The 20,979-nt window shown below is 37.6% G+C and overlaps 1 protein-coding gene and 1 long non-coding RNA gene across 5 annotated transcripts; both read right to left on the bottom strand.

Annotated features, from left to right (window-relative positions):
- Window positions 1-3,204: 3,204 nt before the first annotated feature.
- LOC112458665 lies at window positions 3,205-11,255 on the bottom strand. Of its 4 annotated transcripts, none has more exons than XM_025022415.1 (8): window positions 9,911-11,255; window positions 9,609-9,830; window positions 9,145-9,408; window positions 8,980-9,051; window positions 5,004-5,193; window positions 4,336-4,439; window positions 3,946-4,159; window positions 3,205-3,346 (listed from the first exon to the last, which is right to left on the bottom strand). In XM_025022415.1, the coding sequence occupies exons 3-8, from the start codon at window positions 9,379-9,381 to the stop codon at window positions 3,243-3,245; spliced, it is 921 nt and encodes a 306-aa protein (XP_024878183.1). In that variant the 5' UTR covers window positions 9,382-9,408; window positions 9,609-9,830; window positions 9,911-11,255; the 3' UTR covers window positions 3,205-3,242. The 4 variants fall into 4 exon arrangements, with proteins under 4 accessions (XP_024878183.1, XP_024878180.1, XP_024878182.1 ...); XM_025022412.1 differs by having other exon boundaries at window positions 4,336-4,457; XM_025022414.1 differs by having other exon boundaries at window positions 4,336-4,457; window positions 9,145-9,830.
- Window positions 11,256-16,739: 5,484 nt separating this feature from the next.
- On the bottom strand, window positions 16,740-20,714 carry LOC112458666. Its single transcript, XR_003041231.1, has 3 exons — window positions 20,613-20,714; window positions 20,219-20,363; window positions 16,740-20,135 (listed from the first exon to the last, which is right to left on the bottom strand). It is a non-coding gene; the product is annotated as an uncharacterized LOC112458666 (long non-coding RNA).
- Window positions 20,715-20,979: the final 265 nt, after the last annotated feature.

The raw sequence follows: 20,979 nt of genomic DNA on the forward strand, positions 1-20,979 counted from the left end.
AGGGAGAAGGAGGGGAGAGTGGAATCAAGTTAGGAACAGGAGAGGGAAAGTTTCTTGTAAGATAGAGGGGTGGGGTTAAAAGGGCTGGAAAGGTTAAGAGAAGAAGGAGAAGGGTGGCATTATGCCCTATTCCAAAAAGATAGGGAGAAGCAAAAGAAAGAGAAGGGTGGCGAGGTTTAAGTTAGGGAATAAGATGAAGGAAAGCAGGTATTGGGAAGGAGAAGAGAAGAAGAAATGTAGGATGTGTGAAAGTAAGGCGGAAACATGGGAGCATGTGTGGGAGGAATGTAGGAGGTGGAAATCAGGAGGAGGAAGTTGGCAGGAAGCGGTGGTATGGGTATTGGGACAGGAGGGGGAGGGTGAGGGATGGATGATGGAAATAGAAAGGGAAAAGATGGAAGGAAAAGGGGAGGCGGGGGAGTAGAAAAAAGGGGTAGAAGAAGGAGGTGGGGGAGAAAAGAGAGAGAAAAGGAGAGAGAGAGGGAAAATGAGAGAGAGGGAGAGAGAGCTAGGACGGAGAGAAAATTGTAACGAATAGAAGGAAACAGACATATATAGAATGCAAGAGGAAACGGAAGTCCCATTGAGAGGCGTATGTGTGTGTGTATTAGGAATAGGGGAAGAGGAAGCATAGCATATGCAGAATCTTCCCTCTCTAAATTAGATTTAGGGCCAGTTCCACAAATGTCGGTTAACTCTTAACCTCAGGTTAACTTATCCTTTGTTTCTTTCTAACGTCCCCCTTAGAAAGAGACGAAGAGTAAGTTAACCTAAGGTTAAGAGTTAACCGACATTTGTGGAACTGGCCCTTAAGGTTTTAGTTAAGGTTAAGTTAAGGATGTAGGTTAAGATTTTTGTAAAAAATTGTAAACCCTACGGGGGAAACAATAAACTATACTACTATAATCATATATGACCATATATAGTCAATATATATTAAAAAAGAACTGTTAACTTCGATAATAAAGCATTGATAAATTAAGATGTATATTTTTTCAAAAGCTGTAGAATCAAAAGTGAAATGATTTATTCCATATATTATAACTTGGCACTGCTTGACGTGAGACAGTGCCGTGTCTCTTGATACCTGTTTATACCACTGTTTGTCAAATTTTAAATACGAGAAACGAATCCTATTGAATGTCATCTATTGGATAATCCGAATTTAAAGTTTATATATAATTTTATATAATCATGTATAATCTACATAGATAAATGCTTCTTATATATAATTTATATATAAATTATATGAACTCATATATAATCATGTCAAATTGTATATGAAACATTTATATATATTTAAATATATTTTAATCGCCTTTATAATTATATATAATCATATATGTCATCATATATAAGTACGGAAATTTTGCTTTTTATATATAACGTTACATGAAATTATATATAATCATATAGGGTTATATATACTTCCATATGAATCTTATATGTATCCGTACATGAGTGCATATATGATCTGTTGTTCATATATCTAGTTATATTTGGAATTATATAAGCCCATATATAATTTTATATAAAGCACCAAAGTTCATATATAATCATGTATATTTATATATAATTATATATAATTATATATAATTACATATAATCTTTTTTTCCCGGGTTTCCTCAATGGAGTATAAATATCGAATGAGACACGTCTTATAATTTTTTCTCACGCCTCTTTTTCGTGAGATTTTTTTGAAGTCCAAATCTATACTTGAACGGGATAGGAGTCAAAGAAAAAATAAAAAAAACGTGCAAATTAAAAACTTGTCAGAAGGCTGTACTGTAATTGCAGAGCGTGCAGTCACATCAGAAGATATTGCATGCAGGATGAAAGGAAAACGCTAGTATATCTTGATTGAGTAGCAATGCCTTTTAATATGTGTTAATCGGCTACTGAGGTTTATACAAAGGTGGCCGATGGACAAAAGACAATGAGAAACCCCGCGCGAATAATAATTTGAGAACTAGAAAGCAGAGCTACCAACCTATGTTTTAGTACAAATTACTATACTTATTAAAAGGGCGGCATTGTGGTCTAGTGGTAGAGTGCCAGACTCGTAATCTGAAGAACCAGGTTCGAGTCCACTAGAGCCATGTAAACATGGAATGTTTTTCCAAAAGTTGCGCCCTCCGTGCAAGATAAGCTCTTGTGCGGAGCAAACTGGGCTCCGTCTTTCGGAAAGAGACGCTAAGCCGTTGGTCCAAAGGGTTAAGTGAGAGGAGAAGGGTAGTATTGGATGAGAATTGAATAAAGGGTTGGGAACGTCCCTACAAAAACGCTTTGCAACCCTGAGGGGAGTCAATAAACGTATTTTTTTTACTATACTTATTAACTGGTATCTTCCTTTCTCGGCATTTTATCTTGTTTACAAATTTTCTTCTATGAGGAGGCCAAAATTGACTAACTCATTTTCTCATGCAGGGAATTTATCGCGAATTTAGTTGGACGCACCAGTGCGCACTTAGTGCACATTAAAGCCGTTGTACTTCACTAATTTAATCTATAATATTTAAAGTAAAATGGAAATATTTCGACTGATAAAATGCCTAATACATATTTTACCAAATAGTACAATAATGACTCGTTTATATTAAACATACACTTTCCGTTGATTTGTTTACGGCGGCTTTAATGTGCACTGAGTGCGCACTGGTGCGTCCAACCGAATTCGCTATTAGTTAACAAAATAAAATAATAAAGAAGCAAGGTGCAAGTTTCTAATTTTCTCTTTTTTATATGTTGTAGTAGCTATGCTCCACATAACACATGCAAAGTAAAATAATTAAAAAACTTTAATTAAAATTTGTTAATATTAAAATAAAAATTATTAATTGAAATTTTCTTTTATTTTCTTTCATTATTGGTTACAATTTTTTTTATCAAAATTATAAAATTAGTTACTATCACTATTGCTACTACCGTTGGTACTGCTACTGCTGCTGCTGCTGTTGCTACAGCTGCTCAAATGACTACTGTTGGAATTGCGTGAAGGTGCGCTCTTATTTTTTTGTTTTGTTTTATTTACAGTTTCTTCTACAACATGAGCCCATAATTTATTTTTTATGTCATGTTTTCGAAATTTAAAATTTTTATCGAACTAAATTTTCATTGGGAGTAAGTCATGACTTGGGAGTAAGTCGTGACTATAGCTCGTCCTATTCTTGTCTACAAAAAATTATGAATCTATAATAACTTACTTGTCGTCTTCGCGACGCGTTTTGTGACTCTGTTTATGTCAGAGATTTCTTTGTCTTATGAATGTTTGGTAATCCCCTACCAATTCTTCAATCTTGTGCTTGTTATAACGACGATATAATTCCAGGAAGTACCTGAATATATCTGTAACAAAAAGTATAATTAAATTATTTTTTGGAAGGTATCTTGAAAAAAACGCTAAATTTTATACGAAATGCGTCTATCAATTCTGTTTAAAATTTTTCTTTTTCCAGAAAAATTTTTTTGTATGCAAAAAGTCCGTGTACTAACATAAATATATAAATTAAAAAGTAGTTTATTTCTGAACATTTGAATAAACTTTTCTTCGATTGCTTTCACAATACTTTTGTGGCTTTTTTTTTACTTTTTAACCTTTAATATTTCGAGTATCTCAAGTAGAATTCTATAAAATTGTTATTTACTGTATTCATATACTACTGCAACAATAAAAAGTTGAATTTTCGGGATTTAGCGTTGGATAGCCAATATGTCTTTAAAAATGGAGCCTTCTGTGCAAATAGTTGTTAGTGAGTTGAGACTATTGAAGGGCCCATCTTGAATGTAAAACGATTATGTACTTGTTAACAATTATTGAGCTACAAAATTTAGGACCCTTACAAAGACTACAAGTCAATGAAAGTGCTCCCCAAATGCCGATGTCACGTAGAGATAAACGATTAATTCAAGTTGATTACTAGTGCAATATAAAAGTGCATACTTACCGCGAACAGCAAGCGCTTTTGTGAGATTCAGCGAAGGCTTCGGATTACTCTTGGTGCGATTGGATGATGCACCTGTTACGCTCGATCTTTTTAGTTTCTTATCCCCAAAAATAGCGAGAGCCATGTTCTTTATAAACATCACGTCCAAATGTGCATCAAACACGGCATTGTCATAGGTCATTTTATCTATCCAAATATTCTGGCCATAGTGTATCTGTTAATTTCACAATAAATTTTTTGAAACAGCATGCAATAAACTTCTTTTTATAAGCTAATATAAAACAGCCGGAAGTTAAGAGCATGCAAAAGATAGCAGTTTCATAAATTATCTTTTGTAAAGGTCGGTGGGATTTCGAAAAGAAACTGTTAATTCAATATACTTTGACTTACCTTTTCTTCATTGCCATTTTTACGGATGAACCCCGGGACCGGTGATTTATTGATGTCTTCAAGATGTACGTTTTCATCATTGTCGACTGCTGATGTACGAGCACCTGTACTTTTTTTAATTACTTTTATATTTATGATGTAATGACACAGAGTTATGTACAAAGAATTTTATTTTACATTTTTGGAAGCAAACTACTTTCAGTGATCTGTTAATTCAAGATGTTCAATATCTTTAACGACCAAAATATATCATGAAGGTTTTTACACGATTAGAATATACTTTTTTAATGACATTTTTCATCACAAAATTAAAATATTTTTATTAACACGCTTGAACAATCGTGTTCGAGACTCTTGAAACCATTGCTATCCTTACATATTTAGTTATATTTTATTTAGTTATATTTTGTCATATTCTTTTTAGTATTGTTCCAAATTATATGAAAGGGATTATTCATAAAAATGCTATTGAATCTTTTCGACTGGTGCGATACTTTGGACTTTCCTGCATACTTTAGAGAAAGTTTGGAGACGTTTTCCGAGATGATGTTTGCGCGAGATAATATCTGGCAGCATCAAAATTTGCATATATGTGTGTGGAATACACAAAAAACATCAGCAACGTGAGCATGCTCATGTGGACTACTCGTGTAACAAAAAGTACTTACTCTGTAGCTGCTTCCAGTTGCTCTCTATCGTGCTGAGATATTGCATTACCGATGCCTCAAATTTTTCACATGACTGTTTTGATTGTTCGAGTTGATTCGTTAACTTTTCAACTAATTCAGTTAGCTTTTGCAAGCAATCACCAACATTTACTTTTTCCATTTCTAAATTCTTCTTTAAGCGCAATTTATCCTATATATGTAAATACCATATTTTTTTTATTTCCGATATATACATTTTTATCCTCATCTAACAGTATTCAAAATAAGAAAGAAATGAAGAAAGAAACCTTTGTATTAACTCAGATATTTGCATATTGCTTCCTCATAACTTTCCCGTCGTCACAAAATTTTCATGAGGAAGAAAAGAGACTGACATGCTCATTAAGAAGTTTTATGATAATGGAAAAAGTTAGGCAAAACACCAGGGAGAAACGCGAGATCGGATAGACATCTAGCAAACGTCTATCAGACGCATCTAACTTAGATCGATAAACGCATCTAGATAGACGTCTAAGTGGCCTCTTTTAGACGCATATAATAGACGTCTAATAGACGTTCTGCGTAATAGACGTATTATAGACGTATAATAGATCTACCTCTAAAGTAAAAGGACTAATTTACTTATTACTAAATAATAATACGTACTCATTTATACAAGATAAGGAATTTAAAGTATGGCACAATATTTTTCAAAACATTTAATTTCTGGGAAAAATGTTACCAAGGAGTACATACATATAAATGTTAGATCATCCTACGTGCCTTCTGTCTCTCGAAAACTGTCCTTTTCCTCAAAGAGGTTCGTTACTTACTCATCCTTTTTTTTCATTCTTTATTCACTCCTAGCGTTCTTCGTAGTCTGTATTCAGAACTCGCATCTATTCTCACTAATTGAAATTAGCAGCGAAATAATTGATTGTTTTAAACAACGGTTCTGAATATCGACAGACCTTTTTGCTCATCCGGTCTGCTTATTGCGTTGTATCCCATACAAGTTGGTGTATTTAATACGAGTATGTTAAATAAACTATTTAAATCACACTGATATTTGGTACTTAACACTGTAGAATGTAGAAATCCTGAAAAAGGGGAGTGCAAGGAAGATTCGTCGATAAGACTTGCCCTCGTTGCATTTGTATACATATTTTTTTATTAGTTATTCTTACACGGTTTTTTTATGAGCGGATATATATTTACACATCAAGATACAGAGTCGAAACCGAGTCATCTTGGTATTGTATTAATAATGAAAGACAAACGCAGTAAGATAAAAACAAACGAACAAATGATACAAAAGATGATGCTTCAGTATCGTATCAGTATATATATATGGTATATGTATTATGTATACTAATGTCATTATAATCATTTTATTATTTAGCAATTCTCTCGTTCGCTATAGTTAAGTCTGGGCAGAAATTGACGAACTCGCACTTACATGTTTATAACAAGACATCCGCAATTGAACGCCAGATTCACAAATCCACTCTCTCTCTCTATGAACCCTCGCTCCCACATTTTTATCGGAATCGTAAAAATAAAAAAATAAAATAAAATAAAATTTACTAGCGCGTCTAAACACAAACGCGTAACTCTATGATTGTCCTACTAGGATGATCTACGAGACTCGGCCATCGCAACAGTGGCTTTTCGCGATAAACACCCCGCAGGGTCTTCTTACAAAATTATTTGGTCTATCTTGCAGTGTATCTAAAGCTTGAACTATCTTGCACCTCTGGTGGTGTCACTTCGTTCCGACGTAAAAAGAGCATGTCGATATTTCTACATCACAATAAACCTGTAATACTAATGTGCAGGTTTCATTCTTTCTTTGGCATTTCGCAGCCATGGTCTGAGAGACTTCAATGCTTCACTCAGATCACTTTCTTCAAATTTTAACAACAATGTACCTAAAAAAATAAACGTATGGATTAAAAAATATCAACATTTGCTAAAAAAAAAGAACTAGCTGGATTCTGAAAAGCGCATTTTATATATACATATATGCACATGCGCACATACATTTCACGGAACTCAACTACTCATTCAGACATTATACCTTGTACCAATTCCCATAATTTTGTGGATTTGAAAGCCAATTTAGTTCCATGACCATCGAAGTTATACTCTTGGGCAAGAGAGTTACTCATGAGGTTTGACATAAGTTTAGATACTGCTCGAGCTTCATCATTTCCCAAAGGAAGAGATTTCAAATAGTAACACTGAAATAAAAGGAGATTGATACAGAAACAACAGATACGTAAAGGTTATCCGACGTTACATTTTATCAAGTAAAGAAATATATAATTTAATAATAAATAATAAAAACTTGCAACTCCAATATCTATGGCGTTACGATTAGATATCAGGGTGTGTTGCACGCGGTGTTACGGCACGAGCGATATACACGACACGAGCAATAATCCACGGCACAAGCATTAAATACGACAACTTCTTTTGACTCGATTATAATTATAATGTCTAATGACCAACTTAAAGGAACGCCAGAGTGCGGAGATAATTTATACCGGAAACCAGTGCCAACAACAATAGTCTCGATCGATGGCAAATGTTTTCTCAAAAATTCCAACGATCTGAATAATATGTTTTGAATCGTGGCGAAAGTCGACCCAGCAACAGCGAGAAGTAGTGTATAGCGCGTTATTACTGAGCGCGAGTCTATGTAAAAAAACAACGTGTACACACGGCCGGCCCGTGACCGAGCGCCAAGGCCGCCGACAGCAAGGCGAAAACGTATGGCTTGCTCGAGAATATTCTAGATCTGAAAATAATGTGTACTACTGTACTTACCGGTTTATCTGTTTTATCCATTTCGATTGATCTTTAGTCGATGTAACGGATGAGTCCAGATGAACAAAAAAAATCCAGCTCGCAATTATACAGTCATCCAAAAATATAATTGCTCTAGTTCCGGCCAGAACCGGCCCGAATCCGCTCGCCAACACTCCCGACAAAAACCACGAAAACCTCCACACGCAGTGAAAACGCGGATCCGCGGACCCACGACCATTAACGCCCCGGCTGAAACACGGCAAAACACGCACGGCCAGATCTGGCCCGGATAACCCGCTCGCGATCGCCACCACCCGGCACGGATGCGTCGCATATACGTATGACAACCGACGCCGGTCGAGATAAAACCCGAAACGCGATGGAAACGCGGATCCACGGGCGCGCGACCGAAACTCTTTAGTCGATTGCTGCACACACACAGGACACAGGACGATGGGACTGCACGACTTAACGAGACGCGAGCGCGAGAACAACAACGTTTCCCGCGCGGTTAGAGCGAGCTTCTAGGAGAGAGCTAGAGAGGCGCTCATTGGTCACGTGACGTTTATTCCAGTCAATCAGAGAGTGGCTCGTTAGTGCTACTCTCTCCTATAGGCTCTTTACGCGCGGTAAAATGGCGCGACGCCAGTGTAGACAATCAAATATTAATAACCAGCATTAATTAGCTAATAATGACGCCCGCGAAAAAATCAATCACTATAACGTACAGCATTCCGTAAAAGTCTAATTTTAATTAAAGATTAATTAATATCAATTATTGTGTACATATAATTATATTTAGCAGCAGCAGAGCGAAGTAGCCGCCTGCACGCCCCGATATCGACGTCGTATCGATGTCGATTCGACGTCTTTTCAAATTCATTACGTGTCATTCACTTAGACGTCTATTAGATGTTTATTAGATGTCGAAAAGTAAATTGAGCTCAAAAAAGTGTTTTATGAACAATGCACCGTTATTGTGTAAATATTAGGTTTGAACTGTCTCTAAGAAAACGCGGTGGCATAAAATCACATAACATCTAATTAAGATATTTCTAGACGTTGTTTTAGATTAGATGGCTCCGACATCTAATAAACGTCTATCCGATCTCGCGTTTCTCCCTGGCGCGCAGGTTTCTACACTTTCAAGGGTTTCTTCTCACAATCAGTTGCATTCACTTACGCTTGTTTTACGGGCATGCTTCTTTTTTGTGAGGTGAGACCTCTTCTTCTTATTGTTAGAATGTTTTGTATTCTGTGGACATGATAGTTTTTTTTAAACAAGACATTGCAAAATGTGACTCAATAACTTCATCGATAAAAATAAATAGTAATTCTGCTTTCATACTTTGTTATTATTGTTTGACGGAAGAGGGACCAATTTATTAAATTTTAATGCTTTATTCGGCGGAGTCGCATCTGTTTTCGTTGACGATGGTTTACTGTTGAAAGATAGCGTTGATGAAGAAGTCAAGGAAACTTCAACCGCAGGAGACTTCGGAACTTCAAGATCTTTTGCAAGATATTCACCTGTCGCAGGCGAATTCCCTAGGGAGAGTTCAACGCTCTTTATTGGAGACACCATATGGGGTGTCACAACACCGTCCGAACTCTACAGAAAACATGATGTGATGAAAGGAGGTCCTATATAAACTAACAATAAGTTGATAACAATTGGGGAAAATAGTAATAAAAAATTGCAAATTATTCAAGTAATGATAATGAATTTAACGGGTCACGCCCGGGCACAAAATAATCACAAATTAAAATTTTTTTTCATGCAACCACTGTAATGAAATTTTTTTATCATACATGTGCTTTGTTAACGCTGATGGGATTGTAAATAATCTATTTTTGACATTGTTTATCTGCTCATCAATCAAAGTTGATTTCTTCTCACAAATATTAAAACACTTAATTGTGATCTTCCAGAGGTGCAGATTTATATACCCATCTACAGCCGCGCTGTGTTGAACGTTCCAGATGCATTTTTTATCGGTGCAGGAAATATTCTCAAATTTGTCGACATTATGTCTAAAAGTTTACATTGAAACAGCATACTACTACATGTGTTATTGTTAATATATACATTAATAACTTTTATATGTACTTACCAATTACAATATAGCAAAACTGCAACCGTGTGTTTGCATTTTGCACTCATCCCTGTTTTACAACTGCATTTTGCAGATGATATTTTCCCTGATTTCTCTATTACTATGTTTATTTTGTGAGGTGTACTTTTAACATCTGACATTTGAAGGCAATATGCAGTTAAATGCCATTTGTCAGGGGTTTTTTTTCAGGCGTCCTCGGATGAGGACTATTACGGTGCTTTAGACCCTAAAATAATTAGAACAATGCAGACTGAACTTAAGTTACTTTTCCTCTAGTGATCAAATGACTTTGTCAATATGTTTTAAACATTTGAAAATAATATATAGAATATCCCAATTCTTGGTTTTAATGAGGTGACAAATATCCATTTCGACCAAATAGCCCTCAGCTCTTAACTCTACATCCATGTCAATTCTCTGAGCATCGTATTTATGGCATCTTGTCAGCAGATGTTGCAAGTCTTCCCTCTCATAACTACATTCACACCTTTCATCGTCAACATAACCCTTCCTCCTCAAAGAAGCTCCGAGATTATAGTGGTTGGCTCTCAATCTGTTGATTAAAGTGACGAAATATCTCTCCGCGTTAACCTCTCGGAACCATGGTCTAACCGCTTGCCGATCGTAAAAATTGTCGAAGTAAAAAGCGCCCTTGTGCGCAGAATCGCAAATAAATCAATAGTTGTGTGGCGTCCCACGTCTCCCTTCTAGCGCGCGTCATGAGATCCCCCATCGGAGTCTCAATGGAGGGGTACGTCAGCCTCCTCACTGGCAGCCTCCTTGGCCAGCACGTCAGCCAATTCGTTGCTGGCAATTCCGACATGAACGGGGATCCACACTAATACGACATTCTTACCATACTCATATTCCAATTCATATACTAATATTCTGGCCTCCGTAATATATTTATTCTTATGAACGTTAAGATGATTGTTATATATAGCCTGTAGGACAGATTTGCAATCTGAGAAAATAACAATATCTTTATTTCTGTCTATGTGTTGAATCTTCATCAGTTGAAGGGCTGACTTAACGGCGAAAGCCTCCGTCGTGTATGAGGAGCACAAATAAGGTAGACTCATCTTCTGCGCTGTTTCTTGGTCGCAGATGATCATACTGGCACCTGTGGATCTTGAGTCTTCATTATACGATCCATCCGTAAAAATAATTTCCGGGGTATCATTCAGATCATACTGATCTATCACTTTTCGAGCCAATGTTCGATCAGAAAACCTATCACTCTTTCTCTCCTTGCCAATTGCAAAATTTACCTTGGGCTTGAATGTGTGAGCACTGTATGTGCCCGGAAAAATTTCAAATTTTCTGGGGGGACCGATCGTGGAAATGAACGAACGAGCCCCCCTCCATAACTCCGAAAGGAGCGACAGCCTATACATTGGTTGGCGAAATTGGGCGTAGCTTTCGCAATCTAGCAGCCGCTGTAACTTGCCGCATAGACCACTTTGATTGTAGGCAATAGATTTGTTGATAAAATTGCGGCCGAGTAGAGCAGCGCGGTCCTTCAGCAGCCTCACCTTGGCCTCTGCTACGATAACGTTGTTTGCTGTATTATTTCTATATCCAAGGGCAGTACGAATGCCCTTGAATAGATATTGGGATCTTTCCAGCTTCAACTGCAGCGCAGTATCCCTGGGGAAAGTAGAAAAAGTTCCCATAATCCGTAATGAATCTTACCAGCATGAGGGCTGTGTTGACCTCCATACCTTTAGACACCTTACAGAGGTACTTTATAACAGAATTAGTTCGGTTTATTATTCCTCTAACTTCTGCCACTTGTCGATCATACTTCAAACAATTGTCCAGCCAAATGCCCAGGAACCTAGCTCCGTTGCTATTGTGCACCACACAATCTCCCACACGAATGCTAAGGTTTCTATCAACAAAGCCACTCTTGGAGAACTCCACCAATACAGACTTTTTTGGCTCGTGATCAAGGTCAATCTTACGCAGACGTGCCGCAACAATGTCAAGCGCACGCTGGAGCAGCACTCTATTCCGGTGCCGGTTTGGACCACATATGTATAGCCCTATATCATCGGCAAATTCAACAACCCTCGACACCCTCAGGAAGATTGGCACAAATACCCTGCGTGAACAGGGAATATAGTACAGGACTAAGAACAGCACTTTGCGGGAGTCCCTTAAAGACGTATTAAATTATAAATTCAGGAGAATTAACAATAAATCGTACCTTTCTACGGTAGAGTCAGTTGCTAATAAACTTGACAATACCGGAGGGACAATCAAGTGCTATTAGTTTATCTATCATTATGCGGAAGTCAACGCAATCGTAGGCAGACGAAACGTCGAGAAAGACCGCAAGGGTATATTTCCTAGCACAAACAGAGGCTCTGATGTCCGACACAATTCTCGTCAAATTATCTGCGCAGGATCTGTCTCTGCGGAAACCGCTCTGGGAAGTACTGAACTTCTCTTCCTTTTCTGCCCACCAGATAAGTCTCATTGATCATTCTTTCCATCAATTTACCGATGCACAATGAAAGTGATATGGGGCGTACCTTTTCTCGTCCCACTTTGTCGATAAATATTACCTGGTAGTTCAACCATTCCGCAGGCAACATTCCCGAAGACCAGACCACATTGGGGGTGTCCACCGCCATAGTCCATAGCAGGATCAGTCCCCACAAACGGGGGAGCCAATCCTTCAATGGAGGTTCTGATTTCCTCCTCTTTATTCTTCGTGGGCCAAGCATGCCATTCCAAATTCTTTCTAGCGTTCTTGAGAATGCGCATCGTGTTTCACACGTAGCTGAGACTTGTAAAACAATTAATATCGCTACAAAATCTCTCAAAGTTAGCTTTCTTTTTTGCCTTAAAGGTCCGCCTGGCCAGCGCCTTGGTCCTCTTATACTCAATCCAGTCATGAATACTTTTTGTCCTCTTTTAAGTAAAAAAAGCAGATTTTCTGCTACAAATCGCCTCGTCACATTCAGCGTCCCACCACTTATGCGATCTCTTGCGCCTGTCGGGATCGTCTGGAGGAGGTCCAGGATCCTCACGTCGTCTACCCGATGCAATAGAAACGGATTTTCTCAGTATTTCCACGAAGCAATCATAGTACTTCTCCAGATCGACCTTGAAAAGCTCACAATGTGGGAGCAAGAAGGCAACAACCTCGCCCTCCACCAAAGTGCTGAATTACAACCAGTCTGTCCTTGCAGTAGACAATCTATTAGTGATTTTTCTGTACAACTGAGGATAAACATCAAAGGAAAAAGAGATGAAAAAATGATCGCTGTCCCATGTCTCTTCCAGTTGTCGATAGAAAACTCTGTCGACGATACCCTCCGAACCGAACATTAGATTCAGGTTGGAATCGCGCTGGTCACGAGAGCCCTGTCGCGACTTAGTGTCTGTATTTATGCATATGAAGTCCTCATCACTCATCAGGTCATATAAAAGATCGCCCCTATTCTTTGTAGTTGGACAGTTCCAGGCGACATTGTGGGCATTCATATCTCCCAATATAATCGAGTCATTATTGTTACCATTAATTGCCTGAAAAACGGGCAAAAGATCACGTCTCGTCATAGGTTTACTAGGGTGCCTATAGATAGCGACTATATTTAGATTTTGATTCAAGTTCTTGGTTCTCACGCCGACAACATCATAGCCCACCGATAAAGTCCAAAGGATAGAGAGAGTTTCAAACTCCAAGTGATTAAGAAGGAAAATTGACACGCCCCCACTGCCGAGGCGATTGTTACTATTGACTGTCTTATAATTGGAGAAAAAACCTTATTGAGACCAGAGCATCTGGTTTCAGTAAGCACCATAATATCATACTCTAAAATATTTTTCGTAAGCTCATCTCTATTAGTCTGATAGCCCCGGCCATTTCACAGACGGAGATTAAATTATAAAGCGGGGAGGGTCCCAGGCCTCCCATATCTTACCAGAGCTTTCCCTAAGTCCTTATTTCTGTTCAGTTCTCTTCTCGCTAAAAGGTTATTTTCACTTCCACCGTAATCCAACTGATCCCGTCTATCAGTATGCATAAGTGCGCTAGTCAAAATTTCTATTGCCTCCGGAAATCTCTGCAGTAGTTGCAGAATATTATTCAATACCTCGCCAACCAGGTCGTGAGAAGGGTCTGAGCCTCCGTGATTATCTTCTTGATCACCCCTAACAACTTGCGTCCAAGAAGCCCCATTATGTGCCGCAAGCAGGGCTATGCCCCTCTTCTCCTTAGTTATCTCCTCAGCACGGCTGTCAAAGCGATCATAATAATTCCCAATGTGCCCCGAAGGCGGGTGCACTTCTCGGCCTAAAACGAGGCAGATTGTCCCTCGTCTCTGCAGATTGTGGGTCGCGGAGAGTAGGGTTTCGTCTTAAATTTCCAACTTCTGCAGCATTATTCGGTGGCTCCGTTTCCCTCGATAGTATTGGCCAAGCCTTAGAGTCTCCAAATCTATCTTGTGGCTTTGCAGGAGACGCTCTTCTCACAACCAACCGCACAGTTTTATGAAATGAAATGTTATTATGTGCCACAGCAATGTTAATATTTTTGTTTTTTTCATGCAATGGGCATCCTCTATACGTAGATTTATGAAAGCCTTCGCAATTATAATAGCGCACCGGTCTGTCACAATGCCCGTGGATTTATCACCGCAGACGATACACCGAGTTTTGCTTTTACATGCTATCTTAGTGTGGCCAAATCTAAAACAGTTAAAACATTGGCGTGTAGGCGGTACGTACGGTCTCTCAGTCCCACTCCATTTCTAAAAATTTTTAGGTTACGGGTCTTATTTGCCTTAAATGTGATGATAATATTGTCCGTGTTGACTAGCGACGATTTTTGGGACTCGGGGTCTTACCTCCGCCGGAACATCCTGTCCAATCTGAGTATACCAGATTTATCCTGAATCACGTCCCACAGATCCGAAATACTTGAGGGCCAGTCCGAAATAACTCCCTTGCAAATAACAGCGCGTTGCTCCAAATGAGCTGTTAATTTCGGCTCATTGATTTTTCTTATAATGTCTAGAGCACGATTAGCGTCAGAGAAATCCTTAAAATCTATTTCAGCTGAGAAATGATTAATCATGACAGCGTTGTCGAGCAGATATGCAATTCGTTAAGAAACATCCACATCTTTATACGATTCCTACCTTTTGTCGTAGTGGTTTGGTCGGGGGGGGGGGGGGCGAATAATAATCTTGGCGATTCCCTTATGATTTCATATCTCGCAAATCGTTGCACGTCAATAGAATTACCGGGAACACATTTTCTCAAAATGGAATCGCAAATGATATAAGATTCTTTGTCAGGCAACAGGGGATCATCCACACTATTTACGCGTGGCGTGTTCACGTCACTCACGTGATCACCTAAAGACGGCTGCGTGCCACCGGCAACAATATCAATATTACTATTACTCGAAGTCGTTTTGTTTATGAAAAGTTCACGACCTCTAGTCTCCTCAAGGCTCGCGGAGGTGTTAATATCCACCTCCATATCGTCCTCAGGTGTTGGAATACCTGCATCGACCGTTAAGTTGCGTCGCTTACGCAATTCCTTATCCCTTTGCTGTTTCGAATTATGGCTCCTTTGGCTTATTCGATCCACATCCAACAAGTCCGACGTCCTAAATTCCTGTGAGAAATTGTCAAATTCCTGCTCAGTCATACAGGTGCGGATTTTCTTGCTCGAGTTGTTCACCGAGTCATCGTCAGAAGAACGAGGGCTATTACGTGCGCGTCGCGTGGTCGAGTCCGTCGTATCCATGTAATCTTAATTAACGAAAAATATTCCGTGCTCTCCCTCCGAGGGGGGGGGGGGGGGGGCAACACTAAGAGAAAGTAAAAACTCTCCCAAAAAAGGACTTCTCGTCACAACCTCCACCACCGCGCAACACCGTATCAAAAAGCCGGTATAATCTTGGAACAATTAAGCAACACAAGCAGCGGGCACACACGTCCGTCTCGCACGGTGGCTCGATCCGAACTCGATGCCATTTGTCATCATCTTGAGCGGTTATCCCGCATGTTAATAAGTGTCCACAGCACAACAAATTTTCTCCTTCCATGAAATTCCTTAAAGAAGAGGTGCACTGTGCAAATGCACATATTTCTTTTATATTTAGGTACATTTTTTTATCACACGCGTTTAAAAGGCATGATAAACCATCTCAGACCGTATATTTGCGTACAACTTTCAGGAATAGGCCAGCCATCTTGGCCTTGTGACGTCACGGCTACGTCACGACTGAAAATCCCAATACGCTGCAGCTAAGGGAAACTTAATTTATCGAGTACTATTTACTATGTTTAAAGCAAATGAATTATACCAATAAAAACTTTATACTGTCTACTACTATAAAAAAATAGAAATACAAAATATTTTCTCTCTCTCTCTCTCTCTCTCATTCTTTGTATTTAATTTAAAAAACTTTTAGAAACTCTTACATTTTTGCCATATATCCCATAGAGGTGGAATATATGACATTCATGGGTGAAATATACACCTTATTAAAAATTACAAATAACGTTTATAAATAAGGCAATAAAATGTCATAATAAGTTATAAAATGTGTGTAAAAAGTTTATTAAGGTGTAAGAATAATAAACAAATTATAAAACTAAAAAATTAAAAAAAATAAAAGAACGATAGATGCATTAAAAGTTATTGTTATACGATCCAAAAAACAAAGAAGGAAAAAGAACACACAGGAGATTTTGATTTTTACGGAGTGTCTGTACTATGGCATAAATCATGCGCGCTAAAAATGCCGTATATCCTAAACAGGTGGGATATACAAAATATCAAGCTAAATAAAGAATATAAGAGCTATGCACTTGTATTTTGCTGTATTCCATCCTTTACTATCCCTCTACACTTATGTATCATAAAATAACCATTAAACCTTTTACATTCCCTTATACAGTAATCATTTAACGTAGATAGTTATATATGATCGCGTTACTTACTACGGTGAGAAATCGATTCAACTCACGACGGTTTCGTTAAATTTACAGTAAAGAACTGAAATTACAACACCTGTTAGAGCAGAATAGTTGCATGAAACGGAGCGGGAGAGAAACGGGTTAATTTCACTTGTTGCTGTCTATATATAAGCTTCATTATATTACAATGTATGGCGCGTGTTTGCTCTCATGTTTCCGGACTGCGACTGTTCAGTCGCTAGGCGAGACCGGCTTGCTCGAGATTTGGTGCGCGCGCATGCTAACAGGAATAGGCTCGGCGCTCATCTCGATTTCTGCAAGTACGGACTTATCGATAAACATGTCAATATACAATCACTAGCATCACGTAAAACAGGAAACGCGATTAACATTTATTCTTAACAGTACATGAAGCACGGAAACGCGGAAATGCGAAAACGCGAAAACGCGGAGTCGCGGAAACACTGAAACGCGGAAGACAAATGTACTAGATTCCCGCGTTCCGTTCCGTCTGTTTTGATTGCCTTATATTACATGGCATATTTTGAGCGGAAAAGCGGAACCGAGAATTATAAAATGTTAATTTTTAACGGTATTTATTGATTAAAATGCTTGTATTCAATAAATAAGCTAAAAAGATAAGCATGGCATATTAATAAAAATTGCAATAAATTAAGTGAACACAATTAAAAGAAATGAATACAAATGTCTATTTGTCACATACCGTTCCGCTTTTCCGCACAAATTGTGCTCTATATGTAATATAAGGCAATCAAAACGCGGGAATCTAGTAAATTTTATCTTCCGCGTTTCCGCGTTTCCGCGCTTCATGTATGTGTCACCCTGACGCTCGCTTTGTGACAACGATCAATAGAGAATCGCTTTCATTAAACGCCAATTTTGAACATCATTCGATCGAACGTTTCTTTCCCGATAAAATAACGTTAAAGAAACTATTATAGAAACGTTTTTTTTAATAATAAAATTTAAAATTCCTACTTTTCACGTCTTTTGAACGTGTTTATGATGTCTTTGAGACATGCGTCAGAATGTTCTAGAAGCTTTATACATGTACCATTTATACTATGGCGTCTATTCTTTTTCGAAGGAATTCCTTAACTGGTGCACATTCGCAATAAGTTAGAGTGAAACAATTAAATATACTTGCCTGACTCTAACTTGTACAGTCCGTTATTGGTTTAATCGTTTTTGTTTCTGGTGATCTCGAGAATGAGTCGTGTGTGCGACCTGAGACGAAGGTCGATAATGATGAATTAAAGGCGATAGTGGAAGCGGATCCATCTCAAACTTTGGGTGAATTAGCAACAAGGTTTAATTTTAGTATTAAAACAATATTGGTCATTTGAAATCAAAATGGTAAAATAAAAAAGTTGAAAAAGTAGATGCCACACGAATTGAACGAACGCCCAAAAGAGCACGTTTTAAAGTCTGTATTTTGCTGTCAAAACAAAAATGAATTTTTTAATCGAATTGTTATTAATTGTGATAAAAAATGGATCCTGTACGAAAATTGCAATAGTTGGGTCCAAGTAAAGCACCTGCTTGGAATATTCCCCAATTCCGAATTCGTAGTAACGCTCGCGAGTCGCGTCCATGTTATTTCTCCTTTCCAGGCTCTAGTTCAGATGGCTTGTCGATTGAGTAGTTTAACGATAAGCGGAAGAGAGAAGTGAGAAATAAAGGCGCATTACGCCGGCACTTGCCGAAAGGGACATGTTCCAAAAACACATGCGATTTTTAGTTTTGATAATCAATCTGTAGTTAGACCAGAGTGCAATAAACCAAAGGGTGCTAAACTTTACTGTGTGCTTCTTGCGGACTATTCGCCCTACTGCGACTTGTCGCTGTTTGAACATAATTTGGGAGAGATACTTCTAGGTATTCGGTCAGGAGCATTAGAAGTTCAAACATTACCAAAACAGTGCCTGAAACGTCTACCAGAAGAAGCTTATAATCACTGTTTGGTGATCCTCTGCCGGTGTTATTTATTTCAGTTTCATAAAACTTGGGATAAAACTTTGATTACGGTAGATGTAACTGCAAGGAATTGTAAACCATGATGGAGAAGCTTGCAATTAAATATAATAATCGAGATTAATCAATCACTCTTCCCCTATCTTGTTTCATGATAACGCGCGACCACATATTTTACAAAAAATTGTATCAAAATTGCAAGAGCTATAATTGGAAACTCTCCGTTAACCGCCATATTCCCCAGACCTTACACCAACAGACTACTTCTTTTGGAATTTGAACAACTTTTTACACGAGAAGAAATTTAATTCACAAGAGGCTGTCGAAAGTGCCTTTGATTTTACCATTGAAATAGCAAAAATGTATTAATAATATGGGTGCATACTTTGATTGAAAATAAAGTGTTTGTCTTAAACACAATATGCCAAACTTTTTATTCAAAAACGGTCACATAAGTAAATCTCTGATACTGGCTTTCATTTAAAAAAAACTACACAAATGTGATTTTGTCATAAGAAAAAGTTGATCCTTTTAATATAAAAAATCGTGCACATATTTTGTGCGCTGTTGCGTGTCGCAACTCATTTTAAATATTTTTAAATATTTATGATTTCTATTCCAAACAGTTTTTATAAGCAGTTTTCCCAAACAAATACTCCAATAAGCCCACTATTTGTCTAAGCCCTTACCTCATGACTCATTTACTTTTTATAATATCTAAAATCCTTTCCTGAACATCTGATCCACAATCAACTAATAAGGATTAATCGTATTCAAACGGATCATATTGCACCATGTACCGATCTTTTCCTCTTTATTTTTTCTCTTAAGAAACTGCACTAATCACTAATTCCGAGAGATTAGAACGTCATGTTATTGGTTATTATTTCAACAAAAATTTTACCTGTTTTTTTTAAACTAAGATCCCTCTTGGACACATATTATAAAATTTTTCGAAATGGATTTTGACCGAAATTGTTTAGTTATTTCCTAGATTTTTATTACGTTTTCTGGAGAAAACGGAATAATTCTAATCAGAATCCATTCCGAAAAGTTCAATAATATATATACTCTGAACTGTAAAAGCAGTTCTCAGCAATGTGTATATAATTGTTTATATATTTTTTTTAATATTTTCCCAGTTCCAACGTTGTTCTCCTTTACGGAAAACTTTCATCTGAAGTTCTATATCGATGTCTAGATAATGGTATACATTTGCACTTTTCAGCGGTATCCATTTAATAGGACACAAATCCGAAATAACAGGCGTTGGATTTCTAAATAAAATTAGCATTAATTATTAATATGCAATATATACTCTCCATATAAAATGCGAATAAAAATATTAAGTCCATAATACCCTGTTTTAGCAAAATCTGCCCACAGCTGCGTTATGTAATTTATCATTTTATAATCCTTCGAATCAGGTGTAGGCAACGATATTCCCAAGTCTTTCATCATGTGAGGACAAAATAAATAACCCACATCCTCGAAATGAGTTGAACCTATAAAATGTATTGTCATACAATAAATTAATCTTAAAAATGCAAACTGATAATTTCTACTACATATATTAATCTACAGTGTTTGATTTAAATATATACAGAGTGTTTCGAAATATGTAAGAAGTATTACAGTGGTGGATTTAGGATACAAAAACAATGAAGGAAGTTTATATAAACATATGTCCAGTTATTTGACCTTGTTTCCAAGTTATAGCCATTTTTGTGCTTTAGTAATTTACAGCTGCTTACCTTTATAGGAGGTGCTCGAAATCGTCCTTATTTTGTTTGTATTTGTAAACAGTGCAATATATTTTCAGAATATTCCCCTTGTTGATTTCACACATTCTATTGAATGAATTATAATAAGTGGTTCTAGCAAGAGAACCAACTGAAGTGAGTAAATTCAATCAATGGTCTAGTTTACACCGACTGTTTGGTACCCGTACCATGTATATAGTGTATATACTCATATTTGTATCAAATTCGTATCAAATCTCGGTTTACACCGGTATAATCCGAGATTTAATACGGATTTGATACGGAGATTCACAAATAAAATGTGTGAAATCAACAAGAACAAGGTCGGGAAATTGGGATCTGACATTCGTCGCCATGA

This window comes from Temnothorax curvispinosus, unplaced genomic scaffold, assembly GCF_003070985.1.
Source record: "Temnothorax curvispinosus isolate PA1 unplaced genomic scaffold, ASM307098v1 QBEX01009080.1, whole genome shotgun sequence".
Classification (NCBI taxonomy): Eukaryota; Metazoa; Arthropoda; class Insecta; order Hymenoptera; family Formicidae; genus Temnothorax; species Temnothorax curvispinosus.

What these genes read in the sequence shown, in the direction of transcription:
- LOC112458665 (XM_025022412.1), bottom strand. Translation starts at nt 9,381, where the DNA reads ATGGTGTCTCCAATAAAGAGCGTTGAACTCTCCCTAGGGAATTCGCCT. An exon ending in AGCATGCCCGTAAAACAAGC is followed by an intron (nt 5,194 to 8,979) that starts GTAAGTGAATGC and finishes TTACATATATAG; the next exon opens with GATAAATTGCGCTTAAAGAA. An exon ending in AAAATGGCAATGAAGAAAAG is followed by an intron (nt 4,160 to 4,335) that starts GTAAGTCAAAGT and finishes TGAAATTAACAG; the next exon opens with ATACACTATGGCCAGAATAT.